At 71.7% G+C, this 26,563-nt stretch overlaps 5 protein-coding genes across 5 annotated transcripts; 3 read left to right on the forward strand and 2 right to left on the reverse strand.

The window, feature by feature from the left end:
* Positions 1–2,572: 2,572 nt before the first annotated feature.
* On the reverse strand, positions 2,573–5,253 carry TSFM (Ts translation elongation factor, mitochondrial). Its single transcript, XM_054806916.1, has 6 exons — positions 5,080–5,253; positions 4,484–4,633; positions 3,854–3,982; positions 3,634–3,756; positions 3,452–3,536; positions 2,573–3,196 (listed from the first exon to the last, which is right to left on the reverse strand). Exons 1-6 carry the CDS (start codon positions 5,119–5,121, stop codon positions 2,775–2,777), a joined length of 951 nt encoding a protein of 316 aa, XP_054662891.1. The 5' UTR covers positions 5,122–5,253; the 3' UTR covers positions 2,573–2,774.
* A 590-nt stretch (positions 5,254–5,843) lies between these two features.
* Positions 5,844–7,396, reverse strand: EEF1AKMT3 (EEF1A lysine methyltransferase 3). Its single transcript, XM_054806811.1, has 3 exons — positions 7,101–7,396; positions 6,583–6,694; positions 5,844–6,334 (listed from the first exon to the last, which is right to left on the reverse strand). Exons 1-3 carry the CDS (start codon positions 7,371–7,373, stop codon positions 5,844–5,846), a joined length of 876 nt encoding a protein of 291 aa, XP_054662786.1. The 5' UTR covers positions 7,374–7,396.
* A 3,410-nt stretch (positions 7,397–10,806) lies between these two features.
* METTL1 (methyltransferase 1, tRNA methylguanosine) lies at positions 10,807–13,074 on the forward strand. Its single transcript, XM_054806918.1, has 6 exons — positions 10,807–10,952; positions 11,298–11,428; positions 11,884–12,068; positions 12,307–12,420; positions 12,679–12,780; positions 12,872–13,074. The coding sequence occupies exons 1-6, from the start codon at positions 10,861–10,863 to the stop codon at positions 13,001–13,003; spliced, it is 756 nt and encodes a 251-aa protein (XP_054662893.1). The 5' UTR covers positions 10,807–10,860; the 3' UTR covers positions 13,004–13,074.
* A 983-nt stretch (positions 13,075–14,057) lies between these two features.
* Positions 14,058–20,293, forward strand: LOC129197999 (25-hydroxyvitamin D-1 alpha hydroxylase, mitochondrial). Its single transcript, XM_054806913.1, has 9 exons — positions 14,058–14,357; positions 15,283–15,473; positions 17,288–17,484; positions 18,091–18,291; positions 18,373–18,527; positions 18,611–18,777; positions 19,191–19,272; positions 19,367–19,564; positions 19,645–20,293. The coding sequence occupies exons 1-9, from the start codon at positions 14,154–14,156 to the stop codon at positions 19,756–19,758; spliced, it is 1,509 nt and encodes a 502-aa protein (XP_054662888.1). The 5' UTR covers positions 14,058–14,153; the 3' UTR covers positions 19,759–20,293.
* Positions 20,294–21,634: 1,341 nt separating this feature from the next.
* Positions 21,635–26,543, forward strand: CDK4 (cyclin dependent kinase 4). Its single transcript, XM_054806917.1, has 8 exons — positions 21,635–21,743; positions 22,984–23,234; positions 23,725–23,860; positions 23,955–24,122; positions 25,065–25,174; positions 25,327–25,377; positions 25,494–25,629; positions 25,903–26,543. The coding sequence occupies exons 2-8, from the start codon at positions 23,017–23,019 to the stop codon at positions 25,993–25,995; spliced, it is 912 nt and encodes a 303-aa protein (XP_054662892.1). The 5' UTR covers positions 21,635–21,743; positions 22,984–23,016; the 3' UTR covers positions 25,996–26,543.
* The last annotated feature ends 20 nt before the right edge of the window (positions 26,544–26,563 follow it).

Genomic DNA, 26,563 nt, shown 5'->3' on the forward strand with positions numbered 1-26,563 from the left:
AAGGGAGGGAGAGAGGGAAGGAGAGATGAAGGGATGGAGGGAAGGGAAGGAGGGAGGGATGGAGGGAGGAAGGGATAAAGGGAGGGAGGAGGAGGGATGGAGGATGAGAGGGAGGAATGGATGGAGAGCAGGATGGATGGATGGAGGGAGGGAGGAAGGGATAAAAAAGGAGGGAGCCCCCTCCTGCTCTCAGCCCCCTCCACCCTCGGGCCCCAGGACGGTTCCTGCAGGGGCTGAGCCGGGGCCTGACAACCCCCCACCCCCCTCCCCGTGCGCGGGGGCTGCCGGGGTCCCTGGGGGGGCGGGGGGGGGACACACACAGGGATCGGCCCCATCCCATTGCGCTGGGCAACGGCCGCGTCTTCTGAGGGATCCGGCTGCTTCGGGGGGAACCCCGATAACGGGGGGGGGCACACACGAAGGGGACCAGCCCCCCCCCCCCAGCTCATGGAACCCCCCAAACCCCGGGGGGGCAACTTGGGGGGGGGGGTGGTGTCTGGTGATGGCGCGGGGCTTGGTCTGCTGACTCGGAGACGCTTCCTTGGGCTTTGGGTGTTATTTTGGGGGTGGAGGTATCCGTATTCTGGGCTGGGGGGGGTCCCCAAAATACCCCCCCCCCCCATGACCCCTCGGTGCTGCTGGGGGCTCATCGTCCTCCCACAGCCACCGCTCCGCCTGCAATAGGTGCAATAGGAGGAATTTGGGGTGAAACAGGAGGAATTTATTTAAATTAAATTTATTTTCAGGCATTTCCCCCCCCCCCCCCCGTCGCGCTTCCCCTAATAAATAAACGGGCAAACCGGGTAATTCTCCTTATTGACCAAAAATAACAACTCACTAGTTTATTTTAAAGCAGAAAAGGGGCTGAAATCCCAGTGACACCCCCACCCCCCCTCGGCCGGGCCGTTCCCTGGGGGGAAGAGGATTGGGGGGGGGGGGGGGGGCAGATCCCGGGGACCCCCCCCGCCGCCTCCAGCCCGAGGCCCCGCCCCCTTGCGAGGAAAGGGGCGTGTCCTCCGCGGGAAGCCCCGCCCCCGCCGCCAGGAATGTTTGCGAGGTAAACACCGCCGGGCCCCGCCCCTGAACGCACTCCCGGCCAATCACCGCGCCGAGGCTCCTCCTCCGCCCATCGCCTGACCAATCAGCGCCCGGCGGCTGTTTCAAGGCTCCCCCCTTCTTCCCCCCCCTCCCCCCGCCCGCCGCCGTCGATACCAAAATAACAAAGCGCCGGACGCGGCCGCCCCGCCCCCACCCGCCCCGCCCCCCGCCTGGCCCCGCCCCCATCCCGGGCGTGGGGGGGGGCCTGGAAACCGCCGCGGCCCCGTTTCCTACGGCGGGCGCGTGCGGGGTGGTGCGGGCCCCTCCCCCCCCCCCCGGTGCGGGGTCCCCCCCTCCCCCCCTTCCCCTCCCCCCCTCCGGGCTCGACGGCGGCGGCAGGTACCGGGGGGGGGGGGGTGTGGGGTCGGAGCCCCCCGGTGGCGGCGCGGGGCAGAGCGGGCCGGGGGGGGGCGGGGCCGGACGTCGCGTGCGTGTGTGTGTCCGTCAGTGCCCCCCCCCCCCCGGCCTGTCACCCCCTGTCACCCCCCTCAGTGCCCCCTCGTCACCCCCTGTCACCCCCCTCAGTGCCCCCCCTCCCCCCTGCCTGTCACCCTCTGTCACCCCCCTCAGTGCCCCCCCTCCCCCCGGCCTGTCACCCCCGCTGTGGGTTATGGGGGGAGGAGGGGTGTCCCCAATTCCCAGCCCCGTGTCACCCCCCACCAGGGACGCCGTGACCCCCAGGGACCTGCCGAGTGACACGGAGGGAGCGGGGACATCACTGGCGGGGACGGGGCGGGGGGGGGACACGACACGGGACACGGGGGGGGGGGGGGGGGGGGGGCAGCAGAGTGGCGGCCGCGGCCCGGTTCAAGTAATCCAGGATAGGCTGTTCCAGCCCGGCCTGTTCCCGGTTACTTGTCCTGGGAGGCGGCCGGTGACGACACGGGGCCGGGGGGGTGACACGGGGGGGGTGACAGCCCTGAGGGACCATGGGCTGGGGGTGGGGGGGGTGCAGAGCCCCATCCCATGTCCCAGCCACCGCCATCCCCCATCCCCTGCTGCCACCACCCCTTGTGTGTCGTGTGTCCCCCCCCTATGTCCCCTGTCCCCCCCCCAAGCTCTGCCACTGGTTCCCAGAGGGGCCAGGACTGGGTTGAACTGGTTGTGCCTTGGCAGGGTGGGGGGGGTGACACCCAGGTAGGGGCCACCGCTGTTCCCCCCCCCCATGGCCAGGGTTCACCCCCCACCAGCACAGGGTGCCATGGGACACCCCCCCCCCTTTGGTGTCACCCTGCTCGGCCCAAGGGGAGCCAGAAAGTGTCCCCCAAAACCAGCCCCAGCGTGTCCCCCCGCCTTCTGGGGGGGTCCTGGGCACAGACCCCACCCCCCTCTGGTTTTTGGACCTTTTGTACCGATTTACCGTTAAAAAACCAAAAAACAACAGGAAAGCAGCGGCTCCTGTGGGGGTTTCGGGGGGCCAGAGGGATGTTGGGGGGCCCCCGCCGCGTTCCCACCCCATAAAGCACCGCGGGCCGGTTCCTCCACGGCTTTATTCTGCCTCGCCCCCCTCCCCGAGATGCTGGGGGGGGCTCACACTGCCCCCCCAACCCCCCCCAAAATCCTGCTGCTGGGGCTTCCACGACGCCCCGATCCTGACCCGGGCCGTGGGCCCGATCCTGACCCAAGCGTGGGGCTGAACCCCGCCCCCCCCCCCCCCTTTCCCCTCGCTCCCAGCTCTATCCTGGCTCCGTCGGCCCGGCGTGAATCTCCTCTCCGCAGCGGAAGCGGAGGAAATCCCGCACGGCCATCGCCCCCCGCGCCCCCAGGAACTGCCCCAGGGTGAGCTCCGGGTCCAGCAGGAAACTCTGCGCCAGCAGCCGCGTCTCGTCCTCCCCCCGGGGCTGATCCTGGGGGGTCCCCACGGCGGTGGGCGCCATCCCCACCACGTGCTGAGCCACTTTCCGTCCCACCTCCTCCAACGTCGCAGCCGTGGGATTCGGCTCGGTCACCTGAAAAGCCACCAGCGCCCCGTACGTCCCCATGGCCACGGGCGCCGTCGCCGGCAGCCACCCGTGGGCGTAGGCGGAGATGTAGCCGTCTTCCTCCGGCACCCTCAGCCAGGCGGCGCGGCGCAGGGTCACGTTTTCACCTAATTTCCCTAAAAAAAAAAAGAAAAAAAAAATTAACAGGGTCGGCAGGATGGAACCCCGGGGTGTGTGTGTGGGGGGGTCCACCCAAAGCACCCCCCACCCCTCCCTGTTCCCAAATTCCTTCCTGAGCCACGTCCCTGTACGTGTCCCCAGGGAAAGGACGTGGCTCCGGTCACCCCCCCCGGGGGTTTCTCACCCTCCCCAGGGGGTTTCTACCCCCCCCCCCCCCCCCGCGGGGTTTTTGGGGGGCCCCCAGCACTCACCTATGGCCAGCGCCAGGCGGTCGCTGAGCAGAGCCCCCTCGGGCCCCGTCCGGAGCTGGGCCAGTTCATCCGCCTGCAGCAGGTGCTGGGAGAGAATGGGGTGGGGGGGTGGTTTTGGGGTGCTGGGGGGGGGGGGTGTGTGGGTTACCCCACCGCCCCGGTGCCCCCCCAGCCCCCCTCACCTTGGTGCAGGAGGCGGCCGGCGCGGCGGCGGCCCGGCAATGCGCCATGGTGCCCAGCGCCGCCTGCTCCACCAGCCGCTGGAATTCGGCGTTTCTGGCTACGAAATCCGTCTCGCAGTTCACCTACGAGGGTGACGGTGACACCGAGGGGCCCGGGGGGGCGGGGGGGGGGGTGTCCCATCCTGCCCCCACCGCCCATTGCGTCCCCCGTGTCACCCACCTCCACCATGACGGCCGCCGGCCCCTCCCGCAGCAGCCCCACCAGCCCCTCCCGCGTCCGACGGCCCCGCACTTGGGTGGCTTTGCTCCAGCCCTGCCGCTGCGCCTGCTCCTGCAGCCAGGCCTCTGCCTGCGGGGGACAACGGGGGGTCACCGGGGGGTCCCCAGTGTCTGCCCCCCCCGTTTCCTCCCACACACCTCCCTTGTCCCCTCTTGGCTCCCCGTGGTCACCCCAAGGTCCCCCCCGGGTCCCCCCACTCTGCTCCCCATCCCTCCTCCTGGTCCCCCGTGTCCCCCCCCAAGTCCTGTCCTCCCCCCGGGGTCCCCACCGGTCCCCTGTCCCCCTCCATGTCCCCCCAGCTCCCCATCCCTCCTCCTGGTGTCCCCCCCCAGGTCCCCCATGTCCCCCCCCAGCTCCCCATCCCTCCTCCTGGTCCCCCATGTCCCCCCCCGAGTCCTGTGTCCCCCCTCTCCATTTCCCATCCCTCCTCCTGGTGCCCCCCCGGGGTCTCTCCTGGTCCCCCCCCAGGTCCCTCATGTCCCCCCGCCGGGTCCTGTGTCCCCTCCATCCCTCCCCCTGGTCCCCCCCGGTTCCCCGCCCCCGGTATCCCCGTGACCCCTCCACGCCCACCTGCCCCAGCTCCCCCCCGCAGCGGCGCAGCGCCTCCCGGCACTGCACGAACGGCAGCCCCGTTCGCCGCCGCAGCTCCAGCAGCGCCTCCTTGTCCGCCGCCGCCACCACCACCGGGGGGGAAACGCGGAAGAACCGGGACGGGGGCACCTACCGGGGGGGGGGAAGGGGCGTGAGCCAGCAGCGGGACACCCCCCCTCCCCCCGCGGAGGGGACCGGGGAGTCCGGGGAAGGGACCGGGGGACTCGGGGTGGTGGCGGAGGGGTCCCGGGGCAGGGCCCGGTGTCGGGGAAGGGTCCCGGGGGGGGTAAAGAGGAGTCCCGGTGCGGAGGAAGGGGTCCCGGGACGGCCCAGCTTGGCGGGGGGGGGGACACGCGGGGGGGTCCCGGAACGGGGAAAAACGCCGGGAGGGCTTCGGGGGAGGGGGGGGGGGAGCCCCGGGAGGGCCCTGGTGTGCGGGAAGGAGACCCGGGACGGTGGCGGAAGGGGCGCCGGAAGGGTCCCGGGTGGCGGGGGGGGTCCCGGGGCCGGGATCCGGGGGGGGGATCCCGGGGGGGGATGCCGGGGGGGGGGGGGGGGGTGTTCCCGCCGCTCACCCGCGCCGCCCCGCAGATCGCGCTCAGCGCCGCCCGCTGCATCCCGGCCAGAGCCCGCGGCGCGCACTGGTGACGTCACGGCGCCGCTCTACGGGCACCGCCGGGGGTCAGAGCGGCCCGGGGGGGGCGCTGCTCAACGCGCATGCGCTTGGCGGGGTTCCGGCCGCGGATTGGCTGCTGGCCGCGGGAAGGGAAGGGGCGCGCGGGAACGTCACTCCGGGCGCGACGGCGCCGCCATTGGCTGGGGAGGAGACGAGATACCACCCCCCACCCCCCCCCCCGGGCCTATGGAACCCCCCGGACCCCTGTGGAGCCCCCCGATCCCTATAGAGCCCCCCCCTAGATCCCTATAGAGCCCCCCCCGGACCCCTGTGGAGCCCCCCGATCCCTATAGAGCCCCCCCGGATCCCTATGGAGCCCCCCCCTAGATGCCTATAGAGCCCCCCCCCCGGGATCCCTATAGAGCCCCCCGATCCCTATGGAGCCCCCCCCTAGATCCCTATAGAGCCCCCCCCCCGGGATCCCTATAGAGCCCCCCGATCCCTATAGACCCCCCCCTAGACCCCTATAGAGCCCCCCCCGGATCCCCTATAGAGCCCTGCAGCCCCTTAAAGAGCCCCCCCAGCACTAACCAGCCCCCCCAGGGCCCTCAGACAGCCCCCCCAGTCCCCCCCCCAGAGCCCCCCTGGCCTTGGCCAGCTGCTCCCCCCCCCCCCCCCCCCAAATCAGACACAGCCGGGGGAGCCGAGGCCCCTGGTGACCGTTTAATCCCCCTCAGGGCACCCCCAGCCTGGGGACAGCCCCTCCCCGAGTGACACCGAGACGGGATGCGCCCCCCCCACCCCCCCCTCTTCTAGAGGGTCACCCCCACCCCTGCAGGTCACCCTATAGATCTCGATCTCCTCCTCCGGCTCCCGCCGCAACAGCTGGACCCGAAAATACGGAGGTAACATCCGTCGGAAGAAATGACGGGAGCCGCCGTCCCCCCCCCGCATCTTGGCGCAGAGGAGGGCGAGGGAGCGGGGGCCGCAGAGGTGCCGCAGGGTCCCCAGGAGGGGGGGGAAGGAGGGGGGGTGGTACACGATGTCCGACCCCAAAATCACCTCGTATTCCCGAGGGAAGGAGCCCTCGTCCCGGCCCCACACGAGGGATCGCACCTGGGGCCGAACCGTCGCCGACGGCGGGAAATTCAGCCGGACGTTTTCTCGGATTTGTTCTAACGCCGCCGGTTGGTCCGTGATGGTGACGTCCCCTCCTAAAAGCGGGGGGACGGGGGGGGGTGTCACCACCCTGCACCCCTCCCCAAACCCCTCCAGGTCCCCCCAAAATCCCCCAGACCCCAATAAACACCGGGGACATTTGCACCAGTTTGCCGGCTTTCCGGTTTCTTACTGGGGAGGACTGGGGGGCGTTGGAGGGGGATCAGTGCCCCCTCCCCCAGCCCCAGGGGTGTCCCCCCCCAGCCCCAGGGGGGTGTCCCCCCCCTCCGGCCCCGGTGCGCACCCAGCAAGGCAGCGAGGATGCCGACGATGCCGGTGCCGGCGCCCAGCTCAATCACCGTCCGGCCCCGGAAATCGAAGCGCTGCTCCTCCAAGTACCGGCACAGGGACAGGGCCTGGGGGGGGGCGGACACAGGACATGGGGGGGGCTGGGGGGGGGGGCGTGGGGACATCCCCACCCCCTGGCACCACCCGGCCCGGGGCCCCGGGGTGGCTGCTCAGCCCAGAGAGCCCCCCCCCGCCAGCTGCATCCCCCCCGCCGGTGCCCCCCCCTCGGTCTCCCCCATCCCCCGGGATCCCTCCTCCCCCAAGCGATCCTTCCCCCGACCCCCCCATCTCCCGGTGCCCCCCCCGGGATCCCCCGACCCCTCAATACTCCCAGGGCCACCCCCCCTCCCCGGTGCCCCCCCTCCTCTTCCTCTCCCCCCACCACCCAGCGCTCCCGGTACCCCCGGGATCCCCCCCTGCCGGTGCCCCCCCATCACTCCCGGTGCCCCTCAGGGCCCACCCCCCCCCACGCACCGCCTCCCAGACGGAGGCCGCCAGCCCCAGCCGCGGCCCGTGGTGCTGCGCGATGCGGAGGACGTGCCCGCAGAGCCGGTACCGGCGCTCTACCGGGAAAACGTCGGCGAAGAGCGCGGGGTCGCGGGGGAAAACGGACCGCAGCGCCCCGACCCCGGGCTCCTCCCCTTCCGTTTCCGTTTCCTCTTCCTCTTCCTCCTCCCCCCCGGTCGTCGCCGCCGCCGCCGCTTCCCGCCGGGTCCCGGGCCCCACGTGGCAGCTGGGCGCAGCCATTTTGGCGGAGGGGCGGGGCCCAAAGCGGCCTCCCCTCGTGATTGGTCAGAGCGGGCACCGCCCCCTCGGGAGGGGCGGGGTCGGGAGCTCAGCCCGCGCCGCTGCCTCGTCCCGTCCCGGGGTCCCCCGGGGTCCCCTGCCCCGTCCCGGGGTCCCCGTCCTGCTGTCCCCTGCCTCCTGCCCAGTGTCCTCATCCCCGTCCCGGTGTCTCCGTCTCCGTGTCCCCATCCCGGTGTCCCCTGCCTCCTCCCCGGTGTCCCCCGGTGTCCCCTGCCTCCTCCCCGGTGTCCCCATCCCTGTCCTGGTGTCCTCTGCCTCCTCCCCGGTGTCCCCCGGTGTCCCCATCCCCGTCCCGGTGTCCTCTGCCTCCTCCCTGGTGTCCCCTGGTGTCCCCTGCCCCGTCCCCGTGTCCCCGTCCCGGTGTCCCCTACCTCCTCCTCAGTGTCCCCATCCTCCTCCCGATGTCCCCTGCTCCATCCCAATGTCCCCTGCCCTGTCCCAGTGTCCCCTGCCTCCTCCCTGGTGTCCCCTGCCCCAGCCCAGTGTTCCCTGGTGTCCCCTGCCCCACCTCTGCTGTCCCCTGCCTCCTCCTCAGTGTCCCCTGCCCCGTCCCGATGTCCCCTGCCTCCTTCCCGGTGTCCCCATCCCCATCCTGGTGTCCCCAGACAGGTCCCAGTGCCACCCTGCCAGTCCCAGCCCCTTTCCTGCCCCGTCCTGTCCCTGTTCCCATCCCTCCCTGGTCGTGTCCTCGGTGCCACCCTGCTCCCAGCCAGCCCCGTCCCGTCCCTGTTCCCTTCCCAGTCAGACCCCACTGGTCCCAGTCCTGAGGTTTCATCCTGGTGACATCCTTGGTCCCCTCCTGCTCCTGTCCCTGTCCCATCACCACCAGTGCCACCACAGTGCTGGCCCCTGGGAAGGGCCTCGAGCCCAGCCCCAGTGTCCCCAGCCCGTGTCCCTGACCCCAGTGTCTCTGGTCATGGTGTCACTGGTGATGGTGGCCTTGGCAACCCTGACCCTGATGTCCTTGGTCCCAGCATCCCTGACCTTGTTGTCCCTGATCATGGTGGCCTTGGTCATGGTGTCCCTGTCCCCTGGTGTCCCTTACCCAGTTGTCCTTGGACCTGGTGTCCCTGGCCTTGGCACCCGTGTCCCTGGTGTCCCTCGTGTCCCTGGCCTTGGCACCCCTGTCCCTGCTGTCCCTGGTGTCCCTGTCCTTGGTGTCCTTGGTATCCCTGTCCTTGGTGTCCCTGTGTCCCTGGTGTCCCTGTCCCTGGTGTCCCTGTCCCTGTGATCCCCAGTGTCCCTGTCATCCCTGGTGTCCCTGTCCCCTGTGTCCCTGTGTCCCTGTCATCCCCGACGCCCCTGCGTCCCCAATATCTCTGTGTCCCTGTCCCTGTGTCCCTGTCATCCCCGATGTCCCTGTCCCTGTGATCCCTGGTGTCCTTGTGATCCCTGGTGTCCCTGTGTCCCTTGTGTCCCTGTGTCCCTGTCCCCTGTGTCCCTGTCATCCCCGATGTCCCTGTCCCTGTGATCCCTGGTGTCCTTGTGATCCCCGGTGTCCCTGTCCCCTGTGTCCCTGTGTCCCTGTCCCCTGTGTCCCTGTCATCCCTGGTGTCCCTGTGATCCCTGGAGTCCCTGTCCCCTGTGTCCCTGTGTCCTTGTCCCTGTGATCCCCGGTGTCCCTGTCCCCCCGGTGTCCCCGTGTCCCCATCCCCGGTGTCCCGGCACCACGCGACCCCCACCGAGGGGACACACGGGGGCCCAGTCCCCTCCCGGCGCCAGCCCCCGAGCGCTGCCCAGCCCCCTCCAGACACACAGTAACCGGGGGGGGGGGGGTGGGGGTGACCCCCGGGGGGTCCCGCGGGGCTAATGAACAACCTGCCCCGGGCCACCCCCCCCGGGACCCCCCCGGCCCCCCCGGCCGCCTGCGTCACCGCCGCGCGTCACTGGGTTAATGCTTGTGGCGGCGGCGGGGGGGGGACACCCGGTGTCCCCAGGGGACCCGGGGGGGGGGGGGGGGGCTGGGGGGGCTGATCCCCCTGTGTCCCCCCCCACCCCCCGTGCAGCCCCGTGACTCCCCCCCCCCCCCCGCCCCGAGTCACCCGTGGGTGCCGTTCCTGGAAGGACGGCCGGATCCAGCCCCGCGTTGCTCAACCCCCCCCCCCCCGACCCGGCCCCCCCCGACCCCCCCGGCCCGGCCCGGCCCGGCCCGGCCCCCCCGGGGCTTTCTCAGAATTCGCCCCCGGCTTCACCGCAGCCCGAATTCCCCAACCGCCCCCGTGCCGGGAAGGGCCCGTGCTGGGAGGCACTGGGGGCACTGGGAGGCACTGGGAGGGGGGATTGGGAGACACTGGGAGGCGCTGGGGGGGTACTGGGGAGGTACTGGGGGGGCATTGTGGGGCACTGGGAGGCGCTGGGGGGGTACTGGGGGGCATTGTGGGGCACTGGGAGGCGCTGGGAGGGTACTGGGGGGGCATTGTGGGGCACTGGGAGGCACTGGGAGAGTACTGGGGGGGCATCGTGGGGCACTGGGAGGCACTGGGGGAGTACTGGGGGGGCATCGTGGGGCACTGGGAGGCGCTGGGAGGGTACTGGGGGGGCATTGTGGGGCACTGGGAGGCACTGGGGGGGTACTGGGGGGTACTGGGGGGGCATTGTGGGGCACTGGGAGGCGCTGGGGGGGTACTGGGGGGTACTGGGAGGGCATTGTGGGGCACTGGGAGGCACTGGGGGGGCACTGGGGGGCTCTGGGGGGCTAAGGGGACTGGGGGCAATGTGAGGTTCCTGTGGTACGGGGCAGCACTGGGGAATACTGGGGATACTGGGGGGCACTGGGACAATGCCAGGTCCCTGAGATACTGGGGAGGACTGGAGGGGACCAGAAGGCACTGGGAGCACTGGGGGGCACTGGAGGGGCACTGGGGGGGGACGACTGGGGGGAACTGGGAACACTGGGGGGCGCTGGGAAGGGCTGGGGAGCACTGGGAGCACTGGGGGGCACTGGGAGCACTGGGAAGGGCTGGGGAGCACTGGGAACACTGGGAATATTGGGGGGCACTGGGAGCACTGGGAAGGGCTGGGGAGCACTGGGAACACTGGGGGGAACTGGGAGCACTGGGGGACACTGGGAGCACTGGGAACACTGGGGAGCACTAGGGGGCACTGGGAACACTGGGGAGCACTGGGGGGCACTGGGAGCACTGGGCGGCACTGGGAGCACTGGGGGGCACTGGGCGGCACTGGGAGCACTGGGAACACTGGGAACACTGGGGGACACTGCGGAGAGGGCCCGGGGTCGCCGGGCCGGGCGCGGGGGTCACTGGTCGGACTGGACTGGGCAGACTGGTCGGACTGGTCGGACTGCGCAGGCGCTGGGAGGGGGGCGGAGCCTGCCCAGACCCCGCCCCTGACGGCAGGTGCCGCCGTGACGTAACTCAGCGGCGCCGCGCGGTGACGTCTTTACCCGGCGCCCGCCCCTCAGGCCGCCATGGAGGAGCGGGAGGAGGCGGCGCCGCCGCAGAAGCGCTTTTACCGGCAGCGGGCACACGCCAACCCGCTGGCCGACCACACGCTGCGCTAGTGAGTGCGGCCGGGACCCCCGGGACCCCCCCGCGGCCGGGCCGGGCCCCCCCCCAGGGCCTCCCCGGTAACATCCGGCCCGGGCCCCCCCCCTTACAGCTCGGCCTGGGGCCCCCGGGACACCCCCACCCCCCCCCGGCCGGGTCCGGCAGCCCCGGGAGCCCCTCACAGCCCCCCCCCCCCCCCCCCGGTAACACCCGGTCTGGGCCCCCCCTCACGGTCACTCGCGGGTTTCCCCCTCCCAGCCACGGCCGCGCCCTCCCCGGTACCACCGTGACGCCCCCCTCCCCCGCGTTCCCACGGTCCCGTTGCCTCCCCCCCCCACGCGTGACGCCGTTCCCACAGCCCCGCCAGACCGCAGGACATGGACTGGGCTCCGCTTTTCCCGGCTTTCTTCCCTCCCGCCGCCTCCCCCGGGCAACCGCCCCCCCGCGTGGAATTCGCCGACGTGGGTTGCGGCTACGGGGGGCTGCTGGGTGAGCGGGGGGGGACGACGGGGACACCGGGGGACGACGGGGACACCGGGGGGGGTCTGGGGGCACCGGGGGGGGATGACGGGGACACCGGGGGGGGGGGGATGGGGACACCGAGGGGTGGTCTGGGGACACCGGGGGGGGGGATGGGGACACCGGGGGGGGGGATGGGGACACGGTGGGGGGGTCTGGGGACACCGGGGGGGGATGGGGACACGGTGGGGGGGTCTGGGGACACCGGGGGGGATGACAGGGACACTGGGGGGGTACAGGGACACCGGGGGGGGGGATCTGGGGACATGGAGGGGGGGATCTGGGGCACTGGGCATGTCTGGGGACACGGGGGGGAGGGTCTGGGGGCACTGGGGGGGTACGGGGACACGGGGGGGTCTGGGGACACCGGGGGGGGGTCAGTGGGGTTGGGGGTGCCCGGGGGTGCCCACTGACCCCCCCCGCAGTGGAGCTGTCCCCCCTCTTCCCCCGCACGCTGATGCTGGGGCTGGAGCTGCGGGTGAAGGTGGCCGCCTTCGCCGGGGAGCGGATCCGGGCGCTGCGGGCGGCCCAGCCCGGCCGATTCGGCAACGTGGCCTGCGTGCGCGCCAACGCCATGAAACACCTCCCCCACTTCTTCCGCAAAGCTCAGGTGGGGGCACCCCCCCCCCCCCAAATAACCCCCCCCCCCCCCCAAACCCTCCCCAACACCCCAGGTGGCCCCCAGCCCCCCCGGGTGCCCGCCCCCCCCCCCAGCACCCATTTCCCCCCCCTCAGCACCCATTCCCCCCCCCCCTCCCCAGTGCAGGTGGGGAGGGGGGGTGGTGCCAAGCGGGGTGCTGCCCCCCATCCCCTGGACACCCCCCCCCATTTTTTTACCCCCCCCCCAGCTCAGCAAGATGTTCTTCCTCTTCCCCGACCCCCACTTCAAGCGGACCAAGCACAAGTGGCGAATCATCAGCCCCACGCTGCTGGCGGAGTACGGCTACGTCCTGCGCCCCGGGGTGAGTGCCGGGCCCCCCCGTGTCCCCCCCACGTGTCCCCATGACCCCTCCGTGTCCCCCCCATGCTCCCAACCCCCCCATATGCCCCCCATCCCTCCCCGCCCCCCCCCAAATTTCCCCACCCTGGGGATGCACCAGGAAGCAGCGAATTCCCAGGGATTTGGCGGGGGGGGGAAGGATCCAGCCCTCTTGGGGGGGTGGGGGGGGTGTTGGGGATCCCCCCCCCCCAATTTTGGTGACCTCGCAGGTTGTCCCTAGGGCCTGGTGTACACGGTGACGGACGTGGCGGAGGTCCACGAGTGGATGGTGAAGCATTTCGGGGAGCACCCGCTCTTCGAGGAGGTGCCGCTGGCCCAGCTGGTGAGTTGGGGGGGGGGGGCACTGGGAGCTGACTGGGAGCTGACTGGGAGCTGACTGGGAGCTGACTGGGCCCCCCCACGCCCCCCCCAAGGCTGCAGACCCCATCGTGGCCCGGCTGGGCACGTCCACGGAGGAGGGACGGAAGGTTCAGCGCGGCGGCCGCCAGATCTTCCCCGCCATCTTCCGCCGCCTCCAGGATCCGGCCGCGGGGGGGGACGCCTGAGGGGACACGAGTGGGACAGGTCTCAGCTGACACCCCCCCCCCCCTATTTCACAATAAAGCCACCAGCACGTCCCCAAGTCTCGTCCCCTCCCGGCCGTGCTGTCACCGCAGCCCCCCCCAAACCCCACCCCCCCCACCCCACGGGGCTGGTCCCACTCCTGCACCCCACGGGGGCGGGGGGGGGAGGGTGTCAGGAATTGCCCCCCCCCGGGGTAACGTGGGGGTGGGGCACAACTACTTCCTGCCTCAGTTTCCCCGGGGCGTGATCTCAGCCTGGGGAAGGAAACCCCCGTGGGGGGGGTGGGACACACACACGCTCTGCCCCCCCCCCCCCCCCGTGGGGTGTGGGGGCCCCCACTTCCCCCCCCATCCCCTGTGGGGGGTTTCCACTGGCACAGCCCAGCGTTTCCGGTGTCGCAAGCCGGTAATTCCCAAGAATCCAGCAGTGGGGGGGGGGAGGCCGCACCCCCGTGTCCGTCCCCCCCCACGGGGGGTGTGGGTGGGGGTGTGTGGCAGCATAACCCCTCCCCCAGGCTTCCCACGGGACTGGGGGCACTGGTTGAACTGGGAGGGGGGGGGTGGGAGAGCTCACCAGGCTGCAGAGTGACGCGGGGGGGGGGGGGTGTGCACGGGCGTGGGGGGGTGCAAACGCGGGGGGGTGCACGCGTGGGGGGGGTGCACACCTTGGGGGGGGGGGGGGGGGGCGTGGGGGTGCCCAGGTGGGTGCACACACGCGTGTGTCCCTGGAGGGGGGTGCCCACGTGCGGGGGGGGGTGTGTGTGTGTGTGTGATCGTGCCCACGCGTGTGCGCGCCCCGCGGGAAGAGGAGCTCACTCCCTCCACGTGACCGCCCCGGCCCTTCCCGCGCCCTGATTGGCCCGGGGGGGATCTTTTATGCAAATCTCTCCGCGGGAGGGCGGGGCGGGGTTTGGAGACAGGAGGGGGCGGGGTTTGGGCCCGAAGGGGGCGTGGCCATTGCCCGAAGGGGGCGTGGCTCGCCCAGCTCCACGTGGGCGCTTATAAAGGTCCCGGCCGATGCCAGCGGCTCAGTCGAGGCGCGGCCCCGCGGTCCCCCCGTGCCCCCCCACGGTCCCCCCCCGTGTCCCCAAGCCACCCGCGTCCCCAAGGCCACTCCACCCACGTCCCCGCCATGCCGCAGAGCCTGCGCCTGCCTGCCCGGGCAGCTCTGCTGTCCCGTTGCCTGCCCGAGCTGGGGGTCCCCCGACGTCCCCCGGTCCCTCCCGCCGCCAACCGGGGTCCCCGGAGCCTGGCCGAGATGCCGGGACCCAGCCCCGTCACCTTCCTCTATGACCTCCTCTGCCGCGGGGGTCTGCGGAGGCTCCACGAGCTGCAGGTAATGGCGGGGGGGTGGGGTGGCTCGGGGGACCTGGGTCTCGCTCCCCTGGGGCTTGGAAGGGACAAGGGGGACCCCGGTCCCACCACGCCGCGGCTTGGCGAGGATGGAGGGACCCCGTTCCCACCACTCTGGGGCTTGGAGGAGCTGGAGAGGAGCCCAGTCCCAACACCTTGGGCTTGGCGGGGCCAGCAGGACCCTGGTCTCACCTCCCTGGGGCTTGGAGGGGACAGGGGGGACCCCGTTCCTTCCACCCTGGGACACGGAGGAGATGGGGGGGGATCTTGGTGTGGTCACCCTGGGCTCGGTGGGGACAGCAGAACTCCGATCTCACCGCCCTGCGGCTTGGAGGGGCCAAGGGAACACCAGCCTGACCGCTCTAGGGCTCGGGGGGGCCGGGGGGGGCCCCGGTCACACTGTCCTGGGGCTTGGAGGGGACAGGGGGGCCCCTGGTCTGACCGCTTTGGGGCTTGGAGGGGACAAAGGGAACCTGATCTCAATTCACGAGGCTTGGAGAGGACGGCGGGGACCTGCGTCCCACTGCCCTGGGGCTTGGAGGGGCCAGGGGGAACCCCGGTCTCAATCCTTGGGACTCAGAGGGGACAAGGGGACCCCAGTCTCAATCCCCGGGGCTTGGCGGGGACAGGGACCGGCCCCAGGCTCTCACCGAGCCGCGGCTGCTAATGGTTAACCCCTCACCGTGCGCACTGTGCCCTGGCCGGGCTCCCGGGGCGGGTGGGCAGCAGCACCCAGGACGGGGCCCACGGGGCCACCCACGGGTGGGCACAGCGGGGCTGGGACCCTCTGGGACCCCAGGACCACCAACCCCGGTGTCACGGCCGGTCCTCTCCCATCCAGCATCTCCCTGAGGCTCCGGGTCCCTTCCCCGGTGCCAGCCCGGTGCCATGTCCCCGTGTCCCCGCAGGTGGAGGGCCGTGCCCGGTACGGTCCGGTGTGGAAGGCGAGCTTCGGGCCCATCCTGACGGTGCACGTGGCGGAGGCCGGGCTGATCGAGCAAGTGCTGCGGCAGGAGGGCGACTTCCCCATCCGTTCCCACCTTTCCTCCTGGAAGGATTACCGGGTCTGCCGCGGGCACGCCTGCGGGCTGCTCACCGCGTGAGTGGGGCTGGGGGCTGTTCGTGGGGGTCTGGGGGCTGTTCGTGGGGGTCTGGGGGCTGTTCGTGGGGGTCTGGGGGCTGTTTGTGGGGGGCTGGGGGCTGTTTGTGGGGGCTGGGGGCTGCCCACGGGGGTCTGGGGGCTGTTTGTGGGGGGCTGGGGGCTGTTTGTGGGGGGCTGGGGGCTGCCCACGGGGGTCTGGGGGCTGTTTGTGGGGTCTGGGGGCTGCCCACGGGGGGCTGGGGGCTGTTTGTGGGGGCTGGGGGCTTCACCTGGGGGGGGGCTGGGGGCTGCACGTAGGGATCAGGGGTTGTGCGTGAGGCCTGGGGGCTGCACAGAGGGCGCTGGGGGCTGCGCCTGGGGGTCTGGGGTCTCTGTATGGGGGTCAGGGGTCTGCTCGTGGGGTCTGGGGTCTCTGTATGGGGGTCAGGGGTCCCTGCACGGGGGTCAGGGGTCTGCTCGTGGGGGCTGGGGGCTGTACATGGGGGTCTAGGGGCTGTGCAGGGGGGGCTGGGGGCTGCATATGGGTCCGTGGGGGTCCAGGGGCTCCCCATGGGGTCTGGGGGCTGTGCGTGGGATTGGGGGCGGCATGCAGGGGGCTGGGGGCTGCACACGGGGTTCGGGGGGTTGCACGAGGGGTCGGGAGCTGCAGAGGGGGTTGGGGGGCCGCACGGGGGGTTGGGGGGCCGTACACGGAGCCATGGGGCCGCGCGTGGGGCCGGGGGCTCCCCCGGGGGCTGTGGGGTGTCTCCCTGCCCTCCCCGGGGGTCTATGGGGTGTCTGTGCCCCGAGGGGCTCCCAGCCCCCCCCACCCCCCCGTGCCCACGCACCCATTCCAGGAAGGGCGTCCCGTGGGGCCGCAGCCGGCGGGGCGGGCGCGGGAAGGGCCCGGCGAGCCCGGGGTGACTCAGCCGTGATTCAGGCCCCCCCGGCCCTGCCGCTGCCCACCCCCCCTTCCCCAGCCGCTCCCGGCTCCCCCGGGCCCCCCCCGGCCCCCCCCCCCCCCCCCACCCCGCAGGATGTGAGTAACTGCCAGGGGAGCGCCACGGCCCCTGCGTGGGCACGGGGCGACAGGCCCGGGATCCCCGAATCCCTGTACTCAGCCCCCCGACCCCGTGTGCAGCCCCCCAACTCCATGTGCAGCCCCCCAGCCCCGTGTGCAGCCCCCCAGCTCCATGCTCAGCCCCCCGACCCCATGCAGGGTCCTTCAGCTCCACGCAGAGCCCCCCGACCCCATGTGCAGCCCCCCAACTCTGTGTGCACCCCCCCAGCCCCATGCTCAGCCCCCCCAACTCCATGTGCAGCCCCCCGACCCCTCGTACAGCCCCCCCAGCCCCATGTGCAGCCCCCCCAGCTCCATACTCAGCCCCCTGACCCCATGTAGGGTCCTTCAGCTCCATGCTCAGCCCCCCAACCCCATGTGCAGCCCCCCAGCTCCATGCAGAGCCCCCCCGACCCCGTGCTCAGCCCCCCGACCCCTCGTACAGCCCCCCGACCCCTTGTACAGCCCCCCAACTCCATGTGCAGCCCCCCAACCCCATGCTCAGCCCCCCGCCCCCACATGCAGCCCCCCCGCCCCCATGCACGACCCCCCCCCCCCCCCCCCCAGGGCTGCCCGTGGGCACCCACCCGTGGGCACAGGGGACGTGCACGGGCCCATTGGCACACGCGGGTGCCCACGCTCACACCCGGGGCGTGCCAGCCTCTTCCTTCGGGGCGGGGGGGGGGGGGATCCCCCGTGTCCCCGTCCCTCCATCCCCCCCCCGTGCGTGTCGTCCCCCCCCCCCGCGTCACCCGTGTCCCCGGTCCCACAGGGAGGGCGAGGAGTGGCAGCGGCTGCGCAGGCTGCTGGGGCGGCTGCTGCTGCGGCCACAGGCGGCCGAGGGCTACGCGGGGCCAGTGGCCGGCGTGGTGGGCGACCTGCTGCGGCGGCTGCAGCGCCAGCGCGACCGTCACCCCCAGCACCTCGTCCCCGACCTCGCTGCCGAGTTCTACAAGTTCGGTTTGGAAGGTGAGGGGGGGACACCCCAACCCCTCCCCCCCCCCCCCAAGGGGTTCCCCGTGGTTCCTGGATCCTCCAGGGTGTCCCCCCCCCTCCATGTCCCCAGGACTTTCGTGTCCCCTTGGGGCTCCCTGTGTCCCCCAGGACCTGCTGTGTCCCCGTGTCCCCCTGGTTCCTCCAGGGTCTCCCCATGACTTCTGTGCGCCCCCCCCCCCCCGGTCTCCCCGTGTCTCTCAGGGGCTCCCCGTGTCCCTGGGGACATCCCATGTCCCCTGGAGTCTCCCATGTCCCCAGGGTACCCCTTGTCCCCACCACATCCCAACCACGTCCCCCAGGGCTCCTGGTGTCCCCCAAGGTGCTCCCCATGTTCCCCAAGGTGCTCCATGTCCTCAGGGTGCCCCTTGTCCCCACCCCAGACTCCCGTGTCCCCCAGGGCTCCCCGTGGTGCTCCTCAAGGTGCCCCTTGTCCCCACCCCATCCCCAAGGACACTCCAGTGTCCCCAAGGGCTCCTGCTGTTCCCCAAGGTGCTCCTCACGTTCCCCAAGGTCCTCCCTGTCCCCAGGGCTCCCCTTGTCCCCTGGTTCACCCCCTTTTCCCACCCCCACCCCAAACAGGAATCTCCTCCGTCCTCTTCGCCTCCCGCCTGGGCTGCCTGGAGCAGGAGGTGCCGCGGGACACGGAGACCTTCATCCGCTCCATCAACACCATGTTCGTCATGACGCTGCTCACCATGGCCATGCCCAAAATCCTCCACCGCCTCTTCCCCAAACCCTGGCAGACCTTCTGCGAGGCCTGGGACTACATGTTCGCCTTCGGTGAGGGGACACCGAAGGGACGCGGGGGACACCTGCCATCCCTCGGCCGTCGTGACGCTCACTGGGCTTCGTCCTCTCCAGCCAAGGGTCACATCGACCGACGCGTGGCCGAGGCGGCCGAGCGGGGTGGACCGGCGGAGAAGACGTGTCTCACCGACCACTTGGCCCGGGAGAAGGTCCCCATGAAGACCATCTACGGCAACGTCACCGAGCTGCTGCTGGCCGGGGTGGACACGGTGAGGAGGGGACGTGGGGTGGTGTCCCCACCTCCACGGGGTCCCGTTGACACCTTCGCCCCCCCGCCCCCTCTCCACCGCAGATCTCCAGCACCCTGTCGTGGAGCCTGTACGAGCTGGCGCGGCACCCCGGGGTGCAGGCGGAGCTGCACCGGGAGCTGGCGGCGGCGCTGGGCACCGGCTGCGGCCCCTCGGTCACCGCGCTGGGCAGGGTGCCCCTGCTGAGGGCCGTGGTGAAGGAGACCCTGAGGTGGGGACGGGGACATGGGGATGGGGACGGGGACAGGGATGAAGATGGGGATGAGGATGGGAACGGGGATGGAGATGGGGACAGGGACAGGGGTGAAGATGGGGATGAGGATGGTGGCTGGGATGAAGACAGGACAGGAATGGAGACAAGGATGAGGACGGGGATGAGGATGGGGACAAGGGTAGGGACAGGGATGAAGATGGGGACGAGGATGGGGATGGAGATGGGGACGGTTGGGGACGAGGGATGAGGATGGTGGCTGGGATGAAGATGGGTGGGGGACGAGGAAGGGGATGAGGACAGGGATGGGGATGGAGATGGGGACAAGGATGGGGATGGAGATGAAGCCAGGGATGGGGACGAGGACGGGGATGGTGACGGCCCCGGTGACAGCACCCCCCGTCCCCCCCCAGGCTCTACCCCGTCATCCCTGCCAACGCCCGCGTCGTCCCCGACCGCGACATCCGCGTGGGCGACTACCTGGTGCCCCGCAAGGTGAGCCACGGGCCGGGCCTCCCGCCGTCACCGGTGGGTCCCCGCGTCCCCGCTCACCCCCGTGGGCGTGTCCCCATGTGTGTGTGTCCCCCAGACCCTCATCACCCTCTGCCACTACGCCGCCTCCCGGGACGGCCGCCTCTTCCCGGCTCCCGACTCTTTCCGCCCGGAGCGCTGGCTGCGCCGGGACGCCGCCCACCACCCCTTCGCCTCCCTGCCCTTCGGCGTCGGCAAACGCAGCTGCGTCGGCCGCCGCCTCGCCGAGCTGGAGATCCACCTGGCGCTGGCGCAGGTGAGACCCCCCCCTGCCCCGCGTGGGCCGTGTCCCCCCCGTCCCCGTCGGTCCTCACCCCCCGTCCCGGCTTTCGGCAGATCCTGCTGCGCTTCGAGGTGCGGCCGGAGCCCGGCGGCGGCCGCGTCCGTCCCATGACGCGCACCCTGCTCGTCCCCGAGGCCACCATCAACCTCCAGTTCCTCAGCCGATGAGCGGGGACCGGCGAGGGACCTGTGGGTGGACTTGACCCCGGCGGTGACCTTGACCCCAGTGCTGGACTTGACCCTGGCGGTGGCCTTGACCCCAGCGGTGCCCTCCGGCAGTGGCCTTGACCCCATCGCTGGCATTGACCCCGGCAGTGGCCTTGACCCCATGGGTGACCTCGACCCCAGCAGTGGCCTCGACCCCATCACTGGCCTTGACCCCGTGGGTGACCTTGACCCCAGCAGTGGCCTTGACCTCAGTGGTTCCCTCCACCCTGGCGGTGGCCTTGACCCCATCGGTGTCCCTGACCTCAGTGACGGCCTTGACCCCATGGGTGACCTTGACCCCATCGGTGTCCCTGACCTCAGTGACGGCCTTGACCCCGTGGGTGACCTTGACCCCGGCGGTGCCCCCCACCCTATTTCCCGCCCCCGGCGCTATTTATGGCTCCGCCGGGTTATTTAAAGGTTTATTTATTGGCTAATAAAGGGGGATTTGGGGGCGCGGTGGTGCCGGGGTGCTCCCTGCCCCCCCCCAGACGGCTTTTCAGGGTGACTCAGCACCCGCCATGCCCCCCCCCCCCCGTGCCCCGTGGGGTGTCGGTGGGTGGGTGGGTGCCTGCCCCGACGTGCCGGCAGCACCCAGGGGTGACGTGGCCCCGCAGCCGCCGGGCGCGGCACAGGGTGGGGGCAGAGCGTGGGGGGACCCCCCCCCCCGCACCCCCCGCACCCCACTGCCCGGCTGCCGGGGGGGTGGGGGGGCCACACACCCACGGGTGACCCCCAGGGGGGCAGCGAGCCCCGCCCCATGCCGGCCACGGGGGGGTTAACACGGGTGGTGCCTCCCACGGCGTGGGGGGGGGGGGGGTTCAATGTCCCACGTGGGGACAGGGCTGACGTCAGCACTGGGGACTCTGGACCCTCGTGGGGACCCTGGGGCAGCCGAGCGTGGTGACACCGGCATGGGGGGGGGGCACCGCGCTGACCCCACCCCCCGGCCCTGGGGCACCCGTGGGACCCCCCCCCCCATCCTGGGGTGGCGTGAGGCTGGGGGGGTGTGCCCACGCATGCACGAGGGGGCTGCACGCGTGTGAGTGCCCCCCCCCCCGCCATGGAGCCAGGTCTCCCCGTGGGCTCCATCACAGCCCCCCCCCCCGTGATCCCGCTGCCGCCGTGGGGCCGTTTCAGCACCACGGACAGAGCCCGGGGGCGCCCGGGACCCCCCCCCTCCCCCGCACCCCCCACGCCCGTGTCCTCCCGTGGGTGCCGTGTTCCCCTGTCCCCCGTGTGTCGTCGTGTTCCCCCCCCCCCCCGGGTACTCCCGTGCCTCGGTCCCCACGCAGTCCCGTGTCTCTCCCCCAGCCCCCTCTGTGTGTGTGTGTCCCACGCGGGACAGCAGCTCGGGCACGGGGGGGCGCGCACCGAGCGTGGGGTGTTGGAGTGGGGCTGGGGGGGTGTGTGTGCGTGCGTGTGTGTACACGGCGCGTGTCCGCGCCCGTGGGTCCCGTCTCTGCGCACGCGTGTCCCAGCCTATCCCACAGACACCCCCCCCCGGCACCCGCCTGTCCTGAAGCCACGCGTGTCCCGGTGTCTCCCTTTCCACGTGCACCGTCACGCCCCCCCGCCGTGTCCCGCTGTCCCGCGTGTCCCTCCCGGAGCTCCCAGCGCAGCCGCCAGGGGGCGCCGCGGGGCCGCTCTGGCCGCGGGTTCGAATCCGGCCGGGAACGCTCCGCCCCCCGCCCCTCCCCCCAGCAGGGCCCCAGCCCCTCCCCCACCCCCCGGGAGGGCCCCAGGTGTCCCAGCGCCCCTCCCCCCCCCCTCCCCGGGGAACCCCCGCGTGCGGGGCTGCCACCCCCTCCCCTTCCCCCCCCCCCCAGGTGTCCCCTCTAGCCCCCTCCCCCGGCCCTTCCGGCCGCCCCGTCTCGGTGGTTCCGGTCCTCCAGCCCCGCCCCCCCGCCCGGCTCGCGCCGCCGAGTCCCGCGCGCCGCCGCCCGGTGAGTCCCGGCCCCCGCCCCCCCCCCCCCGCGCACGTGGCACCCCCCACGCGCGAACCCCGGCCACGCGGGTGCCCCTCCCCTCCCCCCCGTGGGGGTTGGGGTCCCTGCCCCCTTCCACGCGTGTCAGTGGCGGTCCCGGGGGGGGAGGGGCAGTGGCCGGGGATTGGGGGGGGCTGAATGGGGGAGGGGGGGGCTGGGTGGTGGTCAGTGGGTGCTGGGAGGGGGCTGGGTGCCGGTTGGGGGGGGTGGCAGGGTGCTGGGTGGGGGGTTGGGGGGTGCCGGGGTGCTGGTTTGGGGGGTCCTGGGGGTCACCGGGGGATGGGTGCTGGCCTGTGCTGGGGGGTGGGGTGCTGGGTGCCAGGAGAATGTGGGGTGCTGGGGGGGTCTCGCTTGCTGCGGGGTGCTGGGTGACAGGGGGGTGCTGGGGGCTCTGGGGTGCTGAGTGCTCTGGGGTGCTGGGGGTGTCCCGGTAGGGTGCTGGGTGACAGGGGGGTGCTGAGTGCCGGGGGCCGCAGGGAGCTGGGGGTGTCCCTGTAGGGTGCTGGGTGACAGGAGGGTGCTGAGTGCTCTGGGGTACTGGGGCTGTGGGGTGCTGGGTGCTCTGGGGTGCTGGGGGTGTCCCTGTAGGGTGCTGGGTGACAGGGGGGTGCTGGGGGCTGTGGGGTGCTGGGTCACAGGGGGTGCTTGGTGCTGAGTGCCGGGGGCCGCAGGGAGCTGGGGGTGTCCCTGTAGGGTGCTGGGTGACAGGGGGGTGCTGGGGGCTGTGGGGTGCTGGGTCACAGGGGGTGCTTGGTGCTGAGTGCTGGGGGCTGCAGGGTGCTGGGGGTGTCCCTGTAGGGTGCCAGGGGTCTCGCTGCGGGGTGCTGGGTGCCAGTGGGGTGCTGGGGGTGTGGGGTGCTGGGTGCCAGCGTCTGGGGGGTGCTGGGTCACAGAGGGGTGCTGAGTGCCGGGGTACGGGGGGCGTTGGGGGTCTCTGTAGCATCCCAGGGGGTCTCGGTGCAGGGTGCCAGAGGGGTGCTGAGTGCCGGGGTACGGGGGGTGCCGGGGGTGTCTCTGCAGGGTGCCGGGGGTCTCACTGCGGGGTGCAGGGTACCAGAGGGGTGCTGAGTGCCGGGGTGCGGGGGGGGGTGCTGGGGGTGTCTCTGCAGGGTGCCGGGGGTCTCACTGCGGGGTGCAGGGTACCAGAGGGGTGCTGAGTGCCGGGGTGCGGGGGGGGGTGCCGGGGGTGTCTCTGCAGGGTGCCGGGGGTCTCGCTGCGGGCGCGGGCAGGATGGCGCAGGAGGGGCGGGCGCAGTACGAGCCGGTGGCGGAGATCGGCGTGGGCGCCTACGGCACCGTCTACAAGGCGCGGGACCTGCAGAGCGGCAAGTTCGTGGCCCTGAAGAATGTGCGGGTGCAGATGACGGAGAACGGGCTCCCCCTCAGCACCGTCCGCGAGGTGGCCCTGCTCAAGCGCCTCGAGCACTTCGACCACCCCAACATCGTCCAGTGAGCCCCACGGCGCCGCCCCACGGCGCTGCCCCACGGCGCTGCCCCACGGCGCCGCCCGCCGTCGTGCGTGGAGGGGTTTTGCATCGTCCCGCGCCCACCCCGCGGTCTCGTCCCGAGGTCGTGGGGTGGGGGACGCAGGACGTCTCCTGCCCCGCCGCCGTGGGGCTGCGGGGGGGGGGGACACACACACGACAGGAGCCATCTCCCGCCTCTCGGCTTCGCCCCGTGGTCCTGCCCCACGGCCACGGGGTGGGGGACAAGGGACAGGCGCCACGTCCTGCCGTGGGGTGGGGGGGACAGGAGGTGGGGGACCACGTCCCACCCTTGTATCTCCTGGGTGGGTGGGGGAGACAGGGAGCAGCGATGGGGGGGTCCCAGGGGGACGGTCACCCCACTGAGGGGGGTCCCAGGTCACCCCACTGACCCCCACCCCACTGAGGGGGGTCCCAGGTCATCCCACTGACACCCCCCCCCCCGCTGTCCCCAGGCTGATGGACGTCTGTGCCACCGCGCGCACGGAGCACGAGATCAAGGTGACGTTGATCTTCGAGCACGTGGACCAGGACCTGAAGACCTACCTGGACAAGGCGCCCGCGCCCGGGCTGCCCCTCGACACCATCAAGGTGGGTCAAGGGACCAAGGACAATTTTTTGGGGGGACACTCCAGTGTGTCGGGGGGGGGGCTGCTCACGCCGGTGCTGTCACCCCCGCCCCCAGGACCTGATGCGTCAGTTCCTCTGTGGCCTCGACTTTCTCCACTCGAACTGCATCGTGCACCGGGACCTCAAACCCGAGAACATCCTGGTGACCAGCAGCGGGCAGGTCAAGCTGGCCGACTTCGGCCTGGCCCGCATCTACAGCTGCCAGATGGCCCTGACCCCCGTGGTGCGTGGTCGGAGGGGGGGTGAGATGTGGGTCCCGGGGGCCGTGGGGCTGGGTGGTGGGAGCTATGGGTCCTAGGTAGGTGGTCACGGGTCTTGGTGGCCATGGGTTGGGTTGGCCATGAACCCCAAGGAGCTGTGGGTCCCAGGTGAGCTCAGATCTGGGTGGCCGTGGCTCCTGGTGGCCATGGGTTGGGTTGGCCATGAACCCCAAGGAGCTGTGGGTCCCAGGTGGGCTCAGATCTGGGTGGCCGTGGCTCCTGGTGGCCATGGGTCAGATTGGCTATAAATCCAAGGAGCTGTGGGTCTTGGGTGGCCCTAGAACCGGGTGGTCTTGGCATTGGGTGCCACAGGTCTGGGTGGTCAGGAACGTGGTGGAGCGGTGGGTCCCAGGTCTAGGTGGCTTTAGCGTGTGGCTGTGAATCCAGGGAGCCCTGGGGCTGGGTGGCCACAAATCTACAGGAGCTGTGGTTGTCCCACATAGGCACAGACTTAGGTGGTTGTGGGTCCTGGTGGCCATGGGTTGGGTTGACCATGAACCCAAAGAACTGTGGGTCCCAGGTAGGGTCAGCTTTGGGTTCCTGTGGCTCCTGGTGGCTATGGGTCATGTTGGCCATGAACCCCAAGGAGCTGTGGGTCCCAGGTGAGCTCAGATCTAGGTGGCCATGGGTCCTGGTGGCCATGGCTTGGGTTGGCCATGAACCCCAAGGAGCTGTGGGTTGCAGGTAGGATCAGCTCTGGGTTCCTGGTGGCCACAGGTTGGGTTGGCCACGAACCCAAAGAGCTGGGGGTCCCAGGTAGGGGCAGCTCTGGGTTCCGTGGGTCCTGGGAGCTGTGGATCCCGGGTGCCCGCAGGTCTGGGTGGCCGTGGGGCTGATGTAGGTGTGAAGCTGGGTGGCCGTGGGGCTGGGTGGCCGTGGGGCCGGCTGAGCGGGTGCCGTGGCAGGTGGTGACGCTGTGGTACCGGGCGCCCGAGGTGCTGCTGCAGTCGACCTACGCGACGCCCGTGGACATGTGGAGCGTGGGCTGCATCTTCGCCGAGATGTTCCGGAGGAAGTGAGTGGGGGGGGGGGGCAGACGGGGACACAACACTCACATGGGTCCCCAGGGTGCTGCTGGGTGGGGGGGACAGTCAGGTGTCCCCCCCCCCCCCCGTGTCCCCCCCCAGCCTGGTGACACCCCTGTGTGTGTTGTCCCCCCCACCCCAGGCCACTTTTCTGCGGTAACTCGGAGGCCGACCAGCTGGGCAAGATTTTTGAGTAAGTTTTTGGGGTTCTGGGGGGGATCCTGGGTTGGGGGGGGGGGGAGGTCGGGGGGATCTGGGATGGGGCTGGGCCTGGGGGTCCCCCAGCCCTTACCCTGCCCCCCCCCCCAGCATGATCGGGCTCCCCGTGGAGGACGAGTGGCCCCTGGACGTGGCCCTGCCCCGCTGCGCCTTCACCGCCCGGCCCCCCCAGCCCGTGGAGGGCTTCGTCCCCGAGATGGAGCCGTTGGGGACCCAGCTGCTGCTGGTGAGACCCGGGGGGGGGGGGGGGGGGGGACGACACACACGACACTGGGGGTGGGGGGGGGACAGGGGACACGGTTAGGGACACAAAACACCCTGGGTGGGGGGGGGACACGGGGCAACGATGGGACCCGCGTCACGCCCTGAGCGCTGCAGACCCCTTTGGGTGCACGGGGGGGGTGCACACACACACACACTGGGTGGGGGGGGGGGTTGGGGTGTGTGTGACGATGGTGACCCCCCCTCCGGTGTGTCGTGTGTCCCCCCCCCCCCCCAGGAGATGCTGACCTTCAACCCCTACAAGCGGATCTCAGCCTACGACGCCCTCCAGCACCTCTACCTCCAGGACCGGGGGGCGGGCGAGGGGTAGCGGCCGCCTGGGGGGGGGGGGCACTGGGACTGGATTGGGGGGGGGGGGGGCACCCCACTGCACCCCCCCGCGGTTACAGACACAGGGAACGGAGCCGTTCCCAGCCCCGGGGGCGTGCGAGGGGCTCGCACGGGGTTTTGCTCCCGCTGAGTGCCTTGGACATCCCCCCTCCCCCCCTTGCACGAGGAGAGTGTAAGGCCCTCGTGCAAGCAGGATGTGCCCCCCCCCGCAATCCTTGTGCAAGAAGGATGTGCCTCTCCCACACCCCCCCGTGACTTGGAGGGACGTGAGCCCCCCCCCGTCCTCGTGCGAGAAGGATGTGCCCCCCCCATCCTCGTGCAAGGTAGAAGGACGTGAAACCCCCCCCCCCCAATCCTCGTGCAAGCCGTGTGCAAGGGAAGGCGCCGCTTCTCTGCACTGGTGCTCCGCTCGCACGACGGAGCCGGGGGAATCGGGGAGCCCTCGTGCAAGGGCTGGGGGGGGCAGAGATGGGCACCCCACTTCTCTGCTAATAAAGGGGGGTGGGCAGCACCCCAGCCCCCACCCGCCTCCACACCCGCCTGGCCTG

Source organism: Grus americana, chromosome 31 (genome assembly GCF_028858705.1).
Source record: "Grus americana isolate bGruAme1 chromosome 31, bGruAme1.mat, whole genome shotgun sequence".
Taxonomy (NCBI): domain Eukaryota; kingdom Metazoa; phylum Chordata; class Aves; order Gruiformes; family Gruidae; genus Grus; species Grus americana.